The sequence below is a fragment of the Musca vetustissima genome, unplaced genomic scaffold (genome assembly GCF_032173495.1).
Source record: "Musca vetustissima isolate MV318-11 ecotype Yass unplaced genomic scaffold, APGP_CSIRO_Mvet_v1 utg22496, whole genome shotgun sequence".
In the NCBI taxonomy this organism is placed as follows: Eukaryota; Metazoa; Arthropoda; class Insecta; order Diptera; family Muscidae; genus Musca; species Musca vetustissima.
The window spans coordinates 237,578-253,478 of NW_026880323.1; the positions used below are offsets into that span (position 1 = coordinate 237,578).

Genomic DNA, 15,901 nt, shown 5'->3' on the forward strand with positions numbered 1-15,901 from the left:
CCTTATATGTAGACACCGTCTAAAAAATATCTATAAATCCTTCTGGCTGGCTGTTGTTTTCTATGATAAGCTATAAATTCGTCCAGCTCGATAGATAAAACACTTGTCAAGTTAAGCGAAAGCTTACATTTTGTAGTTCACAGCGCCATTTTGTAGTTTTTTAAGCCCGTAGACGTAATTGTTTTGTATAACTACACAAAACCTAAATCACCCTTTTGACAAATGTTCTATAAAGTGCAAACAATTTTCTCTGAGACACCCTGTAACATTTCACTCATTATCAAATGTCAACAACAATAATACAGTTACTTTGACAGCTACACGTTTGATGGATTTTTGGTAAAAAAAGTTTAGTTTTTTTATTGGTAGACGGGAGATTTCTGCTGAGCTCCAAAGGTTTGTTTTGTTATTAAAAATTGATGCATGCGATTTTTTAAAGCACCATGGAATTAATTTTCCACTCTTCTACAATTGCAAAACCCATCTAATTTGCAGTGATACAAAACTGAGCCGCAAACAAAATGGGAGCAGCACATTCATCCGAACCGCGTTCAGTGTCTATGGACAATCCAACACCAGCCGGTGTTATTGATATCTCCGATGATGTTGTAAATCGTCTAAAGACGGGCATCTCAAAACAAGGTAAGTGCTTGCATCACATTGTCCAGTCACATTAATATGCTTTTCTTATTTGCTTCGCAAATTGACGCTATGTCACCGACGCTTTTTAGCCAAAAATAAGCGAACGACAACAGCAATTATTGTTGGTTATGCAACCGAGAAACTAAAATGCAGAATTTGTGTGTTATTTTGCGAATGTTTTTTGTCGTCTTTTGGATAAACAAATGTCTCGTTCCGGGAGCAGGGTTATTATATGACGTCATGTAGCTGATTTAAAATAATCATGGGTTCTGAAAATGTTGAGGAGTATAATTTGTAGAAATCGATTGTTGTTGTTGGCTTGATAAATAACAAAGGACTATTGAATACGATTTATGTTGTCCAGTTTTTAGGAAATTGTACGTGAAGTGTCAATGCTCCGAGATTGTTATTTACATTAGCAGTGCTACATCGTTATGATAAAAATTTGACGGAGATTCTAAATTGTTGAGCCTTCTATTTACCCATATGTATATATGGGTGAGCAACTGTTCACATTGCATCTTCTTGCTCCTATCCTGATCAAGGAACATCATAAGGTGGAGTGTATTTTACATTTGTCATACTCATACAGATTTGATCAGAAACAAATCTATGCCGATATACCAATGACTAACCCTGAAATCACAATAGAACTAGCAATATGGAAGATATTACTACTCCTACAACGTTTGATATTGGAAATGGAATATATCGGTCCACGTTTTGGAGTAGTCTCATGGTACCTCCTTATGTTCGGTATTTTGGACACTTTTCCAATGAGTTGGTGGTAATTTGTTATTCTGAGTTCTCATTGGGGTAGGAAATCCAAAATGTATCAACATTGTACCATGTTTTATATAGCTCCCTTTTTGGGTCTCATTGCGTGCATTCTACATAAAAATGTTGTGATATAATCCCCATATAGCAGTGTCCCCAATTTTCGGTAATTGAAGGATTTCAGGATTTCACAAATCTTTAGTACAAAAAATTGCCAATTATGGATCGGAAAATGGCCCCCGTATGATATACAATTCCTTTTGATCTTAGAGATGTAATTTTGACGGACATTCCTGAACGAATCGTTAACCATACATCTGATGCTTGTGAATTATCACCTGACAGTCGTGAAAGCAATAAATCAATAAAGGGTATAAAAATCCACGCAAAAAGCTCTGGTATTCCTTTAAACGAATCGGCATTTTAAACCCAGTGAGCAGAGCTTTATATTCGGACGGACCGACCCTATGATACCCTACACAACTACAACTACATTTCTGTGGATATATATTCCGAGCCTAGGCAATATTTCGAGATATTTGCACTCTCTTGACCGATTCAATAACTCCACTGCGGCATCTTTTCTTAATCAAATTTACACAAAAAAAGTTTTGGTTCATTTGAACCGCTAAATACTGACTAGTTGGCCACATCATCTACCCCATAAAAAATATATGATGTTCGGCTTGTTCAGCTTGACGTCCAGAGCGACTAGGCAAACAGACAGAGCGTCTAGATAATAATAGTTTTTTCAGTTTCATTCCCGAAATATCTTATCATCATCGAAAATTATAGGCTACGTCCTTGACCATAACTGGAATCATGCAAATTTCCTAGTCATCAGCGCTTCATTTTTGCCCTCTAACATGGTAATACTAAACACTATCAGAATACATAAACTCCTGTACGTATTTAAGAAAAACTCCCACATTCGACTAGATAGAACAATAAATTGGCGATAATTTGTATCAATTTAAAGGTTTAACGTCTCGAGTCTATCAGGAGTAAATATATACACAAAAGGTTGGATCATTTGACCCGATAATTATTGGCCGATCTTCATCAAAGCTGTCATGCTTATTCTATAGTGTAAAATTTCTCTGTGTATAATTTCGCGATGTTCGGGTCATAATTATGGCCTCTAGAACGGCCAGAAAAACAGACAATAATAAAGTCGTTTCCACCACAGAGGGGTCTACGATCCGAAACGACCCGAGTCTTACTCGGCCAACGTCTGTCACTTCAGTTTATTGTGTAAAAGCAATTGGGCTGCTACAACAACAATAATAAAGTTTTTGGTCCATTTCATCCCCAATGTGGCTTGTATCGTCTTTACAAATTATAACGGACAGACGGACCCACATGTCTAAATCAGCTAGATGAGATCTGACTATCGGTATATTAAATAATGGGTCTATGACCAATATTTCGCTGTGTTACAAAACCACACAAAGCTATAATACCCTTACAACCTAGTTATGCATAAATAGAGGTTTGTAGCTCCGATATCCTTTTAAACTTTGAAAATTGGGCCTTGGAGATCTGATATTCATAAAAAATGAGTCTTGCAAATCTGACATTCCTTTAAAAGTCCACACTAATAATTCTTGAAAAAGTCCTGAATGAACAGACATTATCTATTGTCGTGCAATCAATAAATTAAATATACACGAAACATTGTCCGGTATCCCGCTTTATAGTACATGAACATAAAAAGAAAAAAATGCATATTTTCAGAACTGTTGTGAGAACTATAAATTTCGTTTCAATCGTCTTTTGTTCAGCAGACAGTCTGTTTTCATTAGACTATGCCCACGTTAATAAAGTTACAGACATTATCTATTGTCGTGCAAGCAATAAATCAAATGTAGACGGTACATTGCCCGGTATCCTACTTTATAGTACATGAAAACAAAATAGAAAAAAAAAACATATTTTCAAAACTGTTGTAAAAACTAAATTTCGTTTCATCCGCATTTTGTTCAGCAGACATTTTGTTTTCATTAGTCAAGGTCCACGTTAAGAAAATATAATTCATTATATATTTAAGTTCATTCATCGCGACGAACAAAAATAATTCATATCGGTTCATTTCGTCACAACATAATAAGCCATCAAACACATCCATCATTAGTCTAAGTTTTGCAGTATTTTTTTCCACTAAAGAATAAAACGAAGAAAAAACCTCCTCCACACATTTTATATTTTGCAGCAAAAGAAAATGCTAAAGCCCAGCAGTCATCAACACCACCTCCACCACCATCGCCACCAAAATATGAGGCACCCAAAGCTAAACCAGTTCCAGCACCACCAGCTCCAACTATAGTCTATCAAAATCCACCACCAGTGGTGTATTCTGCTCCAGCTGGCACAACATTCAGTGCCAGTGATATGCGTCGTCAAAAAGAAATTGAATTGCAACAAAACGACGCCATGTGGAAACAACGTATGGCCAATTTGGAGCAAACCCTCAAAAAGACCAACGCCATTATGGAGAAGGAATACTCCTCGGCTGTGGAAGATGTACGCAAACGTTTTGCCAGTGCATCGCCCATTCATCAACTGCCACCATGTCAAGATTTGAAAGCACAAGTCATTGCCTGTTATCGTGCTCATCCCGGTGAGACTCTGAAGTGTGCCGAAGAGGTGGCAGCTTTCCGTAATTGTGTTAATTTGAATCGTATTAAGAAACTTGATGCTGAAGAGGCTGCCGAAGCAGCGAAGGCATCAGCAGCTGCTGCCAAGGCCAAAGCGGCATAACCCACAGAACCTTTAGAAAGTGAACAAATTAAAGGCTAAAAAACAACAAAACAAGAAATAAGAAAAAATAAATAAATGTTCCCATAATAAGCAATGTAAAACAATGTCGATACATTTGTGGAATTATTATATATATTTAGCTCTATTGTGTGGATACGGCCTCTTACTTTAGTCTATTTAAACAAATAGTTGTACAACAAAAATAATACCTCCCACAAAGACATGTTTTCGTTGCATTCTTTAGTTTTTCCTATTTGTTTTCTCTTTTTCATTATTTTAAACAAAACCAATGCCGTGTTGTAATTACTGTACGAATGGCTAAGACTTGAGTTAAACTTAAAGTGAACGCGATACATACATACATAAATGATTGATATAAATGCAAACTAGAAAAGTGATTTATTAAAGAAATATTATTTCAAAATACATAATTTATAAGAAATGTGTTTTTTATTATTGTTTGTTATAAGGTAAAGGAGTTATTAAGTAAATATACAATTTGTAGTCTCGATCTTCATCTTTTGGAACTATTCTTTGGAAACTATTACTTTTTAAAGGTTATCTATAAGGATAATACAAACACAGTGGTTCATTATGAATTTCCGCAAAATACAGAGCATATAGACTCAGCTTATCTTTTCTTTTAGACCCATCAACATATTTAAAGTCGAACATTTTCTGGAAACATGGGAATCCGAAATGTATATGAAACCGAAAATTGTGATACCGTTATATATTTCCACCATTAGGCGGATATTTAAAATATCTGTAATCATTCGGGATTTTTATATACGAATGGTACATTTTTTGGTTGTTGTTGATATTGCTTTTACACAATGGGCTGAGGTGACAGACGTTGGCCGAGTAAGACTCGGGTCAATTCGGATCGTAGACTCGAAGAAAAGAGAATTTTTGGTAGTGAGATTGGGAACATAATGAGAATTTGAAATTGCAAATTACAGCAAACGAAAATTACAAAAACCGTGTCCCTCAAAATACCGAAATTTGGGAGGCATCGTTATATGGAGGCTATCCGAAAAAGGGTCCAAGATGCGCTAGGGTAGGAAGATACGCTACCTAAATAGAAGTCAACAAATTACAGCTAATTCGGTTGAAAAACGTGCCCATACTCCCGTGTCGTTATATGGGGGCTATCTTAAAATGTGGATGAGTAAGACTCGGGTCGATTCGGATCGTAGACCCCTCTGTCGTTGAAAAGAGAATTTTTGGTAGTGAGATTGGGAACCTAATGAGAATTTGAAATTGCAAATTACAGCAAACGGAAATTAAAAAACCGGATCCCAACTCCTCAAAATACCGAAATTTGGGAGGCATCGTTATATGGAGGGTACAAAAAAGGGTACAATATTGATTGGTAGGAAGATGCGCTACCTAAATATAACTCAAAAAATTACAGCTAATTCGGTTGAAAAACGTGCCCATACTCCCGTGTCGTTTTATTGGGGCTATCTTAAAATGTGGACCAAAAAAATCCACGCCTTTTGTTGTTGGGCCTTGAAAAATATTCTTTAAAAAATGCACGCCTTGTGTTGGTCCTTGAAAAAAAAAAACCAGTAAGGAAAGAAGTAAAGTCGGACTGGGCCGACTATATGATACCCTTCACCACTTTGGGTATATTATACATATGTATCCTAACAGACGTCGCGTTTTTGTTATATATCTATATCCGAACCGATTTCAGGGAAACTTGCCAGAGACTAATTTATATTACTTCAGCACATTCAATCGGCTATGGATCTTTTTAAGAAGCTTAGCAACATCATTCTAGACTTAATTCAGTACCCTATACCAAAATTCGTGCAAATCGAAAGATATATAGGGTCTTTGGTGCACCAATTAAATAAAATCGGAAGAAAATATATATAAGAGCTATATCTAATTCTGAACCGATTCTCACGAAACTTTGCACACGTCATTCTAGACTTATTTCAGTACGCTATGACAAATTTCGTGCAAATCGAATGATTTTAGAGACTTAAGTGGACTATTTACCTAAAATCGGGTGAAACTATATATGGGAGCTATATCTAAATCTGAACCGATTTTCACGAAACTTTGCACACTCATTCTAGACTTAATTCACTATGCTGTGCCAAATTTCGTGCAAATCGCAAGATATATAGGGACTTTAGTTGACTATTTACCTAAAATCGGGCGAAACTATATATGGGAGCTATATCTAAATCTGAACCGATTTTCACGAAACTTTGCACACATAATTTTAGACCTAATTCAGTACGCTATGCCAAAATCCGTGCAAATCAAAAGATTTCCAGTTACTTTAGTGGACTATTTACCTAATATCGGGTGAAAATATATATATGGGAGCAATATCTAAATCTGCACCGATTTTCCCGAAACTTTGCACACTCATTCTAGACTTAATTCACTACGCTATTCCAAATTTCGTGCAAATCGAAAGATATATAGGGACTTTGGTACACCATTTACCTTAAATCGGACGTAGATATATATGGGAGCTATATCGAAATCTGAACCGATTTTTTGCAATTTCAATAGGGTTCGTCCTCGGGCCAAACAAATGAGCTGTGCCAAATTTCATCCAATTCGGATCATAAATGCGACCGACAAAAATACATGGACGGACAGACGGAAGGACATGCGTAAATCGACTCAAAAAGTGATTCTATGCATATTCTCAAAAGGAACCATGGGTCTATCTCGATTATTTTTGCCTGTTACAAACATATGCACAAAGACATAATACCCTGTACCACAGTGTGGTGAAGGGTATACAAATCCACGCCTTGATGTTGGTCCTTGAAAAAAATATTCTTTAAAAAATCCACGCCTTGATGTTGGTCCTTGAAAAAAATATTCTTTAAAAAATCCACGCCTTGATGTTGGTCCTTGAAAAAAATATTCTTTAAAAAATCCACGCCTTGATGTTGGTCCTTGAAAAAAATATTCTTTAAAAAATCCACGCCTTGATGTTGGTCCTTGAAAAAAATATTCTTTAAAAAATCCACGCCTTGATGTTGGTCCTTGAAAAAAATATTCTTTAAAAAATCCACGCCTTGATGTTGGTCCTTGAAAAAAATATTCTTTAAAAAATCCACGCCTTGATGTTGGTCCTTGAAAAAAATATTCTTTAAAAAATCCACGCCTTGATGTTGGTCCTTGAAAAAAATATTCTTTAAAAAATCCACGCCTTGATGTTGGTCCTTGAAAAAAATATTCTTTAAAAAATCCACGCCTTGATGTTGGTCCTTGAAAAAAATATTCTTTAAAAAATCCACGCCTTGATGTTGGTCCTTGAAAAAAATATTCTTTAAAAAATCCACGCCTTGATGTTGGTCCTTGAAAAAAATATTCTTTAAAAAATCCACGTCTTGATGTTGGTCCTTGAAAAAAATATTCTTTAAAAAATCCACGCCTTTTGATGGTCCTTTAAAAAATCCAACCCTTGTGTTGTTGGTTTGAAAAAATATTCTTTAAAAAATACACCCTATGATATTTCTTAAAAAAATATTTTTAATAAAAATTCTCTATAGTTCAAAATTTATACAATTTTATTTATGTTTAATTAAAATTAATCATATATACAACTAGGAAAGCATCTTTTAATTACAAATAACAATCAACAAATAAAAACTTAAAACATAAAAACTAATTAAAAAGTTTCACTAAAAACACAGCCAAAACTACGATCAATGGCATTGTGGTTGCCGCAGCAATAGATGAGGAACTATTTCGGCAAGTTCCATCGAAATCCTTTGCCGGTCCCATACAACCGGCATAGCTCATAATATAGGCCAAATAGTTTTGCTCAAAAACACCACGGACCAAACTTGCCCCGGGGCCATTGGCAAAGACAATAACATCTTCACCACCATGAGATTCATCTTTAAGTGGCACTGTAGCCATATGGCGATAAGTTGGTGACTGACGTTGTTCCACCGTAAGGGTGGTTAAATTTTTCCAGAAATGAAGAGGATTTTGTGACACCGCCACTGTATCATTTGCGATATGATCATAGAAACCGGGACCATTGGCATACATAATGGTTTCATAGACCATGGGATCTGCCTTTTTGTTGGCAAAACCTAAAATGTCATTGCCACGTTTAGGATAGCCGTTCAGGGTGACGGAATGCGAGTGATCAGCTGTGACTAGAATGAGGGTTTCATTGGCATTGGTGTTTTCCAAGGCAGCTTCAATGGCCTGATCAAATTCATAGACCTCGTGGAGGGCAGCATGGGCATAATTTTGATGATGACCTTGATCAATGCGACCACCTTCGACCATGAGAACAAAACCCTGAAAGAAGAAGATTTTTAATTAATTATTTGTTGATGTTTGTGTGCGTATCTCCCAAACTTACATTTGAATCTTCTCGCTGCAAAACTTCAATAGCAGCCTCTGTCATTTCTTTCAGAGATGGTTCTCCCTCTTCCTTGCCAATGGCATAGGTGATATGATTGTTACGGAACAAACCCAACAAACGATCAACTTCTTTCAAATCCACCTCATCCAAATCCTTAATCGTTTGAACAAATTCACGTTTCTCATTCATGGCCTTGCCATTCTCCAACCATTTCTTGGGTAAATTCAAGCCATCACCACGAGCACAAATATTTTCAGTATCACCTTCCCAGGGTGTGGTTATCTTTTCATTGGCATTTGTAGCACCCGTTGGCTTGAGACCACCACCCATAATAACATTGAATTTATTACCGGGTGCATTTTCAAATAGCTGCCTGGCAATGTCGGTATGAATTCCTTGCGATTCCAATGGCACTTTTGTATCACATTCCCAATCACGATGATAGATGCGGGCATATGTGGCAGCGGGTGTGGCATGTGTAATTCGTGTGGTTGTGACAATACCGGTACGTTTGCCTTCCGCTTGAGCCCAGTCCATAATTGAGGTAAGACGTCCTTGTTTGGAATTTGTCTTAGAACGGGTGGTGTCCATACCGATTGCACCGTAGTCGGTCTTGGTACCGCAGAACATGGCCGTGGCTGTACCAGCGGAATCGGGTACTTGTTTGTCGACATTGTAGGTCTAGAAGAGTTAGGGGGAATTATTAAATTCTTCAAATTTTAAATTTATTAAAAAAAGTTTGATACCTTTGCCAATCCGGTATAGGGAAATTCATCAAATGCCAATTTCTCTTCTTCACCATAGCCATGCTTCAAATACTGTCCCTTGTAGATACGTCCCGCCGTAATGGTGGTCAGACCCATACCATCACCCACAAATATGATGATATTTTTGGCTTTACGCTTGAAACCATTTTCTTGATTTTTCTGGGCATTCTTGATGGTCTTCTCCAGCTGTTTGCGGGCCACATTGTACCAGAATTGGGCATCTGAAAAAATGAACCAATTATAAAGGACTCGATAAAATAATGTCAGGAAATTAAAAAAAATGTGAATGAAATCAGAACATATAATAATAGTTCCACATAACTGTACCACCCCAAAGTTGCTTCAGTTTGCAAAACATTTTGTCAGAAAGTTGTTATTTTGTGTTCAAGTATTGACATATAAAGGTCCCGACCTCTTTTCGATATTTTCAAAATTGTATCCGAATTGTCCAACCGAACTGACTGTAATTTGCCTCTACAGTTTCGTGGATGTTGAAAACTTTATTTTCATACATTTTTCAATATAGGTCCAAGTTTTAACATTTGTAGGTCCTGCAGAAAACCCCGCCCAATTTTTGATATTCTGATGCTCTTAACCACATTTCCCTCCAAAAACCTGCAATTTGACATGGCGGATGGTGTAGAAAATTTTCTATTTACATTTTTGAAAGTTTTTACCGATCCTCACATAAAGGTCCTGCCTCATTTTCGGCATTTTAAAGATCATATCGGCTATAGCCAACCGACGCGGGTTTATGGAGTTTGAGAAACATTTTAAAAAGTATATTTTCAGAATTTTTTTCATGTACATAGGTCCATGTTTTAGCATAGGTCCTATTCGATTTCGGAATTCTGAAGGTTTTAAAATTTGACATTTCCGATTCAAGTAGGGGGCAAAATATTTTTTCCAGAACATAATCTATTTATGTCCAAGTTTTGGCAGGGCCTCATATAAAGAAGGTCCGACTGATTTTCTGCATTTTGAACATTTAGCCGTATCTTCCAACCGATCGGGTTCATGGAGGTTGGTGAACATTTTGAAACGTATATTTTCAGACATTTTTCGATGTAGGATCATGTATTGGTTTAGGCATTGTACAATGGGCCCAATTTTCGGTATGATGGTTTTAGCCGCATTTTCCCATCAAAATTCCTGAAATTTGTCATTCCGGATTCAAGGAGAGGGCAAAACACTTTTCCAGAATATTTTCTATTTTGAAAGGTCCTCATATAAAGAAGGTCTTGCCGATTTTATTTATTTTGAAGATCTTGTGGTGGACCGATTTTCTGCATTTTGAACATTTAGCCGCATCTTGCAACCGAGCGGGTTTATGGTGGTTGGTGAACATTATGAAATGTATATTTTCAGACATTTTTCGATGTAGGATCATGTATTGGTTTAGGCATTGTACAATGGTCCTGCCCAATCTTTGGTATATAGGAATCAATGATGGTTTTAGCCGCATTTTCCCATCAAAATTCCTGAAATTTGTCATTCCGGATTCAAGGAGAGGGCAAAACACTTTTCCCTGAATATTTTCTGTTTTGAAAGGTCCTCATATAAAGAAGGTCTTGCCGATTTTATGTATTTTGAAGATCTTGTCGCATACCCGCTTCATGTTGAGAAACATAGGTCCTACATAGAGGTCCCTTCCAATATTCAGTAATCTAATGATTTTATCCACATTTTTTTCACCAAAATTCCTAAAATTTGACATTCCAGAAGTATGGAGGTTTGCAAAACATATTTCCAGAACATTTTATATTTAGGTACATGTTTTGAAAGGTCCTCATATAAAGAAGGTCCCACCCGATTTTCTGTATTTTTGAAGATATAGTCCAATTTTCCTACCGAAGCGAAGTTGGGAAACATTTTTGCAAAACTATTTTGAATTAGGTCAATGTCCAGATTTCTAACGGATAAAAGGTCCATGTTTTTATATGGCTCTAATACAAAGTTACCGCTTAATTTTCGGTACGTTTAGGATTCTAGCTCAGCTTTCAAACCTAAGTGTCTGTTATTCGGTATTTAATTTTCTCCGGGCAATTATTATATTGTGTTCCATTTCTATACTTTTCCTCTTATAGTAACCTTAGAATTTATAGATCTAGTAGAGAATCTAGGGCTTCTTATGGTGTGTTCGTTTTGTTAATTTACTTTTCAATAAAAAGTTTAGCTAAGGTGCAGAGATTTGATAAATTTGTTAAAGATTTTAATCGAATGTTGCCCCTAGAATATTGATGCAATTGATGGTCGGAATTGTGGACAGAGCAATTTATGCTCAAATAACTCGAATCAGCTCTGCAGAAACTTTAGGATAAGCGGAACAATACAAATTTTGCAACATATTATCAGATAATCTAAAAAGTCCTGGGCCAGAACCCAACCCTCAATGGAATCGAACCATATTATACCCATATCGATTCATCTGATCAATATATGATTTTCGGTTCGGTTATAAACTACTGTAGAATGTTTGTCACAAGTTAAAATGTCGGGTCGATATTCAAAAATATTTAAAATCAATCGAAACATTTATATTGGGCCTATGTCCCATTGGGTTAGGACTCAAAGTCTTCAACATTTTCGCTGGGAAGTTTTGCCACTCAATGAGAACCCAATTTGTTTGAAAATTCGACCAAAATCTTATAAATACCGAATATTGAGGGGTACAGTTATATGGGGTTTAGTCATATTTTTAGAAGAAAAAATATTTAAGTAGAAAATGTTCTACCATAAAGCGAAACCAAAATATAAAATGACTTCTAATTTGATTGCAGAATGTGCCCAAACTATTCAAAATACCGAAACATGTTACAGTTATATGGACTATACCCCGTAACTTGTGCCAATATTTTGGTTGAGAGATTATCTACTTAGTTTCTGTCCAAATTAATCAAAATACCCGTTAAATGGGGTCTACCATAAAACTTGGGCCATCTTAATGTTACCAACTTTAGCTAACATTTTCAAAATAGCGAAAATGGGTGCTATTTTTTCTATGGGTGCTATTTTTAACATGTGGGAAAATGAGGCCAATAGGTCCACCCTTTCTGGTACCAATCTCATTGTAAATCCAATTTCTAGCGAATATTTTTATTAAACCAGCCCGAAGATGAAATCCAAAACTTGTAAATTGAATATGGAGTATCTGATTTGATCCATTGAATGCACATCGTAATATCTTTACCAAACCCTCCCTCAATCCGAAAATGGGTGCCACTTTTACTGATACCTCCCCACACCGACTGACATTTTTTATATGTTTTTAATAGATTGTTGTTGTACATTTAATTCCTCAGCTGTTATCTAGTTTTGAATAATGCGATTACATCGTAAACATGCCTGAATGTTACTGCTTCCGCGAAGGTAATCTGATAGTACGTCATATTTCGGCTGAGCATTGCTAATTTTTTGACAATTTTGTCTGACAAGTTCATTGTGCATTAATTTTTTGTAATTTTTTTCCTGTTCGTATTTAATTCTCCACCCTCAATATTGTGTAGAGTACAAAAACGTGATTGGAATATGAATTAATTTATGTTAATAGTTCGGTGATTTTTTCTAAATTATTTATGATTGAATTCTTTTCAACCTTTTAATTGGAATACGAATTAAAATGCATTAATGCAAAATAACACTTCTCTGGCTTGTTTAATCTTTCAATCAATCAATTTAAATCCCCATTCAGAAATTTATTACACAAATGATTTTGAGGCAAACCAAATTCCCCTAAGGGGAATTTTTCAATTTAATACCTTAATTCTAACTATTATATATATATATTTGTATTTATCCACGTGACAACATGTTAATTATTTCCCAAATGTCATTACCATTTATTTGTTAACTATTTACAATGCTGCTGGAACAATAAAACATGTAATTAGTTAAACCTGTACATTTAACTTTAACACTTTTATTATTATTTTTTGTTGTTTTGTAAATTTTTGTGTTTGAATTTGTTTGGCGTTCGTCTGCAACGTGACATTCATTAAACGTTTCTTTTTGTTGTTTTTGTTCTCTATTGGCAAGTGAATTCTTTATAAATTCACAAAACAAACTAATTTAAATATTAGCAAGTTGATTGACTAACTATTTGCCGGTATAGTTAGAAATTTGTATTATTTTTTATAGAATACACAGTTAGACCGGTATTTTCGAGTAGGAAATATGGAGCTGTTTATGTAAACACAAAATTTGAAAATGTTGTTTACGGATTCGGATTTCCCTAACAAAGTAGGTTTGGAAAAAAACTTTCTTATATGGGTAAATATTAAATAAAATAATGGTAATCGGAAGGGTATATCAAAATACCGTACACCATTCCATGTGAATTTTATTTAGGAACTTAACATTAATGACCTGATTGATATTATTAATGTTGATATTCACTGATAAGTTATACTGTATAAATTGGAAAATAGCTCCTTACAACCCAATTGGCTTCGAATTTCCACTGAGACTTAATTTTCAGAAGGTTATTTCTACTATCGTTTTCCAAACATATCCTCTTTATAACATGACTCCTTTTTTGAACCGTAAACTAAATACCACAAAATGAGATTCTTTGACATCCACATATTCTACAAAAATGTCGTTCGCCACTTCAGGAAGGATCCTCAAAGACAAGAAATCTATATTTTTATTTTTATTTGTCCTTTTCAAATTTTACTCGATCCTGGTACAGAAAAACAAATTCTAGATTATGAAAAATAATAAGATTTTTTCGAGGTAGACTTATCCGGATCCCAACATTTCTGAACTGTCCGTGTTTTTATATGAATCACAAAACTTTAATGTTCAGAAAATTGAATATTAAAGTTCCCAGCCCTTTAGTATTTATTTTTTTTTTTTTAATTTTCTCCGAGTTTTTATATTGGGTTCCATTTTGGAACCCATTCTCTTTAAATAGCTTATGATGTTTGAATATAGTGGAGAATCTAGAGCTGCTTATGGCATATTCTTGGTTGTATCGGAGTTGGCCATACAAGTGGAATATTGTAGTAACGTGGAAGCAGCATGTCACTCTTCTTAGTGCAATGTTCGGGAAGAATTTGTGGTAAACATGCGTTGGCCTTTCACAGTTTGGCCTTTCTTTCTAAATGAAGTTTATGTTAGATGCGGATATTTGATAAGTTTGTTCCTGATTTTCATCGAATGTTGACCCCAGAACTTTGGGGTAATTGATTGATAGATTTTACTGTTAATTCCTGGAATTTGTGCTCAAATAGCTCAAAGCATTTGATATACGAAGGAACACACATTATTGCAACCATACTTTTTTCTGAAGATATATTCTTCGGTTTGTCCTCTTAATATTAACAGAGAATTTGGAAATATTTCAGATCCTGTGCTGGGCCAGAACGCAACCTTCATGGGGATAGGAATATATAATACCCATATCAATTCATGTGATCAAAATATTATGTTCGGTATCTAAAATACAAACTATTTTGGATTTTCAAAGGCTTATATTCCACCCCCAAAATCTTGTTGCACAGTGAAATCGAAGAGCAATTTTGTTTAATGAACCCATAATAGTGTTCCGCCCGATAATTGGCATCTGAAAAGGGGTAAAACCTCATTATGGCTAATTATTGTCTAAATCACAAGTTTCTTTGGATCAAATCCGTTTCAGACAATTTGGATTTGATTTAAAAATGCCCTCCACAAAGAGTCAACATTTTGACATTTGGTAAATATAATCTATTACAATCCAAATATCATTCAAACTTGCAGGAAGTCCGAAGGTACGAGGTCGTAGGAACCAATAATCCACTCCTTTTTGAACCTCCCCCACAAAGGGTTATAATTTTTAAAACTTGTAAATCCAATATCCAACGTATGGAGTTTACGATTTCATCGATTGATTGCACTTTGTCACACTTTTTCCATTTTAAGATGGGGTCTATAGGACAAATTCTCCTGGAACCTCCCCACAAGTCATTGATAAACCAGTAAGGAAAGTAGTAATGTCGGACGGGGCCGACTATATGATACCCTTCACCACTATGGGTATATTAAACAGGGCTATAACATAAAATTGGATGAAAAAAAATGTGCTATTTATCTAAATGTGAATCTACCTAGATCTATCCATAAAGTATGTCAATCGACTTCAAACAAATATAAATAGGTCATCCGTTGGGCTATGTCTGCACTTCTAGAAAACGTACTACGTAATTCTATGCTCAATTTTGTAAGTTGTGCAAAATTTGATGTTAATCTGACTAACATGAGGAGTTTGATGCCCAATTTACTTGAAATCGGGCGAAAATATATATGGAAGCTCTATCCAAATATTGAGCGATTTCAAAAAAAATTGTCACAGGTTAGGTTATACTAATTTCAGAACGTTTTGTTCCTATTGGTTCCTTAGTACGTCAATTACTTAAAATCAATCTATAATAAAAGGGAGCTATATCTAAATCTGGACCGATTTTCACGAAACATGGCCGACATCATTCTAGGCTCAATTAAGTACGATATGCCAAGTTTCGTGCAAATCGAAGGATATATAGGGACTTTGGTGCACCATTTACATGAAATCGGACGAAACTATATATGGGAGCTATATCTAAAT

The 15,901-nt window shown here is 35.3% G+C and overlaps 2 protein-coding genes across 2 annotated transcripts; one reads left to right on the forward strand and one right to left on the reverse strand.

Moving 5' to 3' along the window:
* The first annotated feature begins 285 nt into the window (after window positions 1-285).
* On the forward strand, window positions 286-4,192 carry LOC133325893 (uncharacterized). Its single transcript, XM_061534593.1, has 3 exons — window positions 286-396; window positions 496-642; window positions 3,632-4,192. The coding sequence occupies exons 2-3, from the start codon at window positions 522-524 to the stop codon at window positions 4,177-4,179; spliced, it is 669 nt and encodes a 222-aa protein (XP_061390577.1). The 5' UTR covers window positions 286-396; window positions 496-521; the 3' UTR covers window positions 4,180-4,192.
* Window positions 4,193-7,830: 3,638 nt separating this feature from the next.
* On the reverse strand, window positions 7,831-9,496 carry LOC133325891 (alkaline phosphatase 4). Its single transcript, XM_061534590.1, has 3 exons — window positions 9,295-9,496; window positions 8,546-9,229; window positions 7,831-8,481 (listed from the first exon to the last, which is right to left on the reverse strand). The coding sequence occupies exons 1-3, from the start codon at window positions 9,409-9,411 to the stop codon at window positions 7,831-7,833; spliced, it is 1,452 nt and encodes a 483-aa protein (XP_061390574.1). The 5' UTR covers window positions 9,412-9,496.
* Between the last annotated feature and the right edge of the window lie 6,405 nt (window positions 9,497-15,901).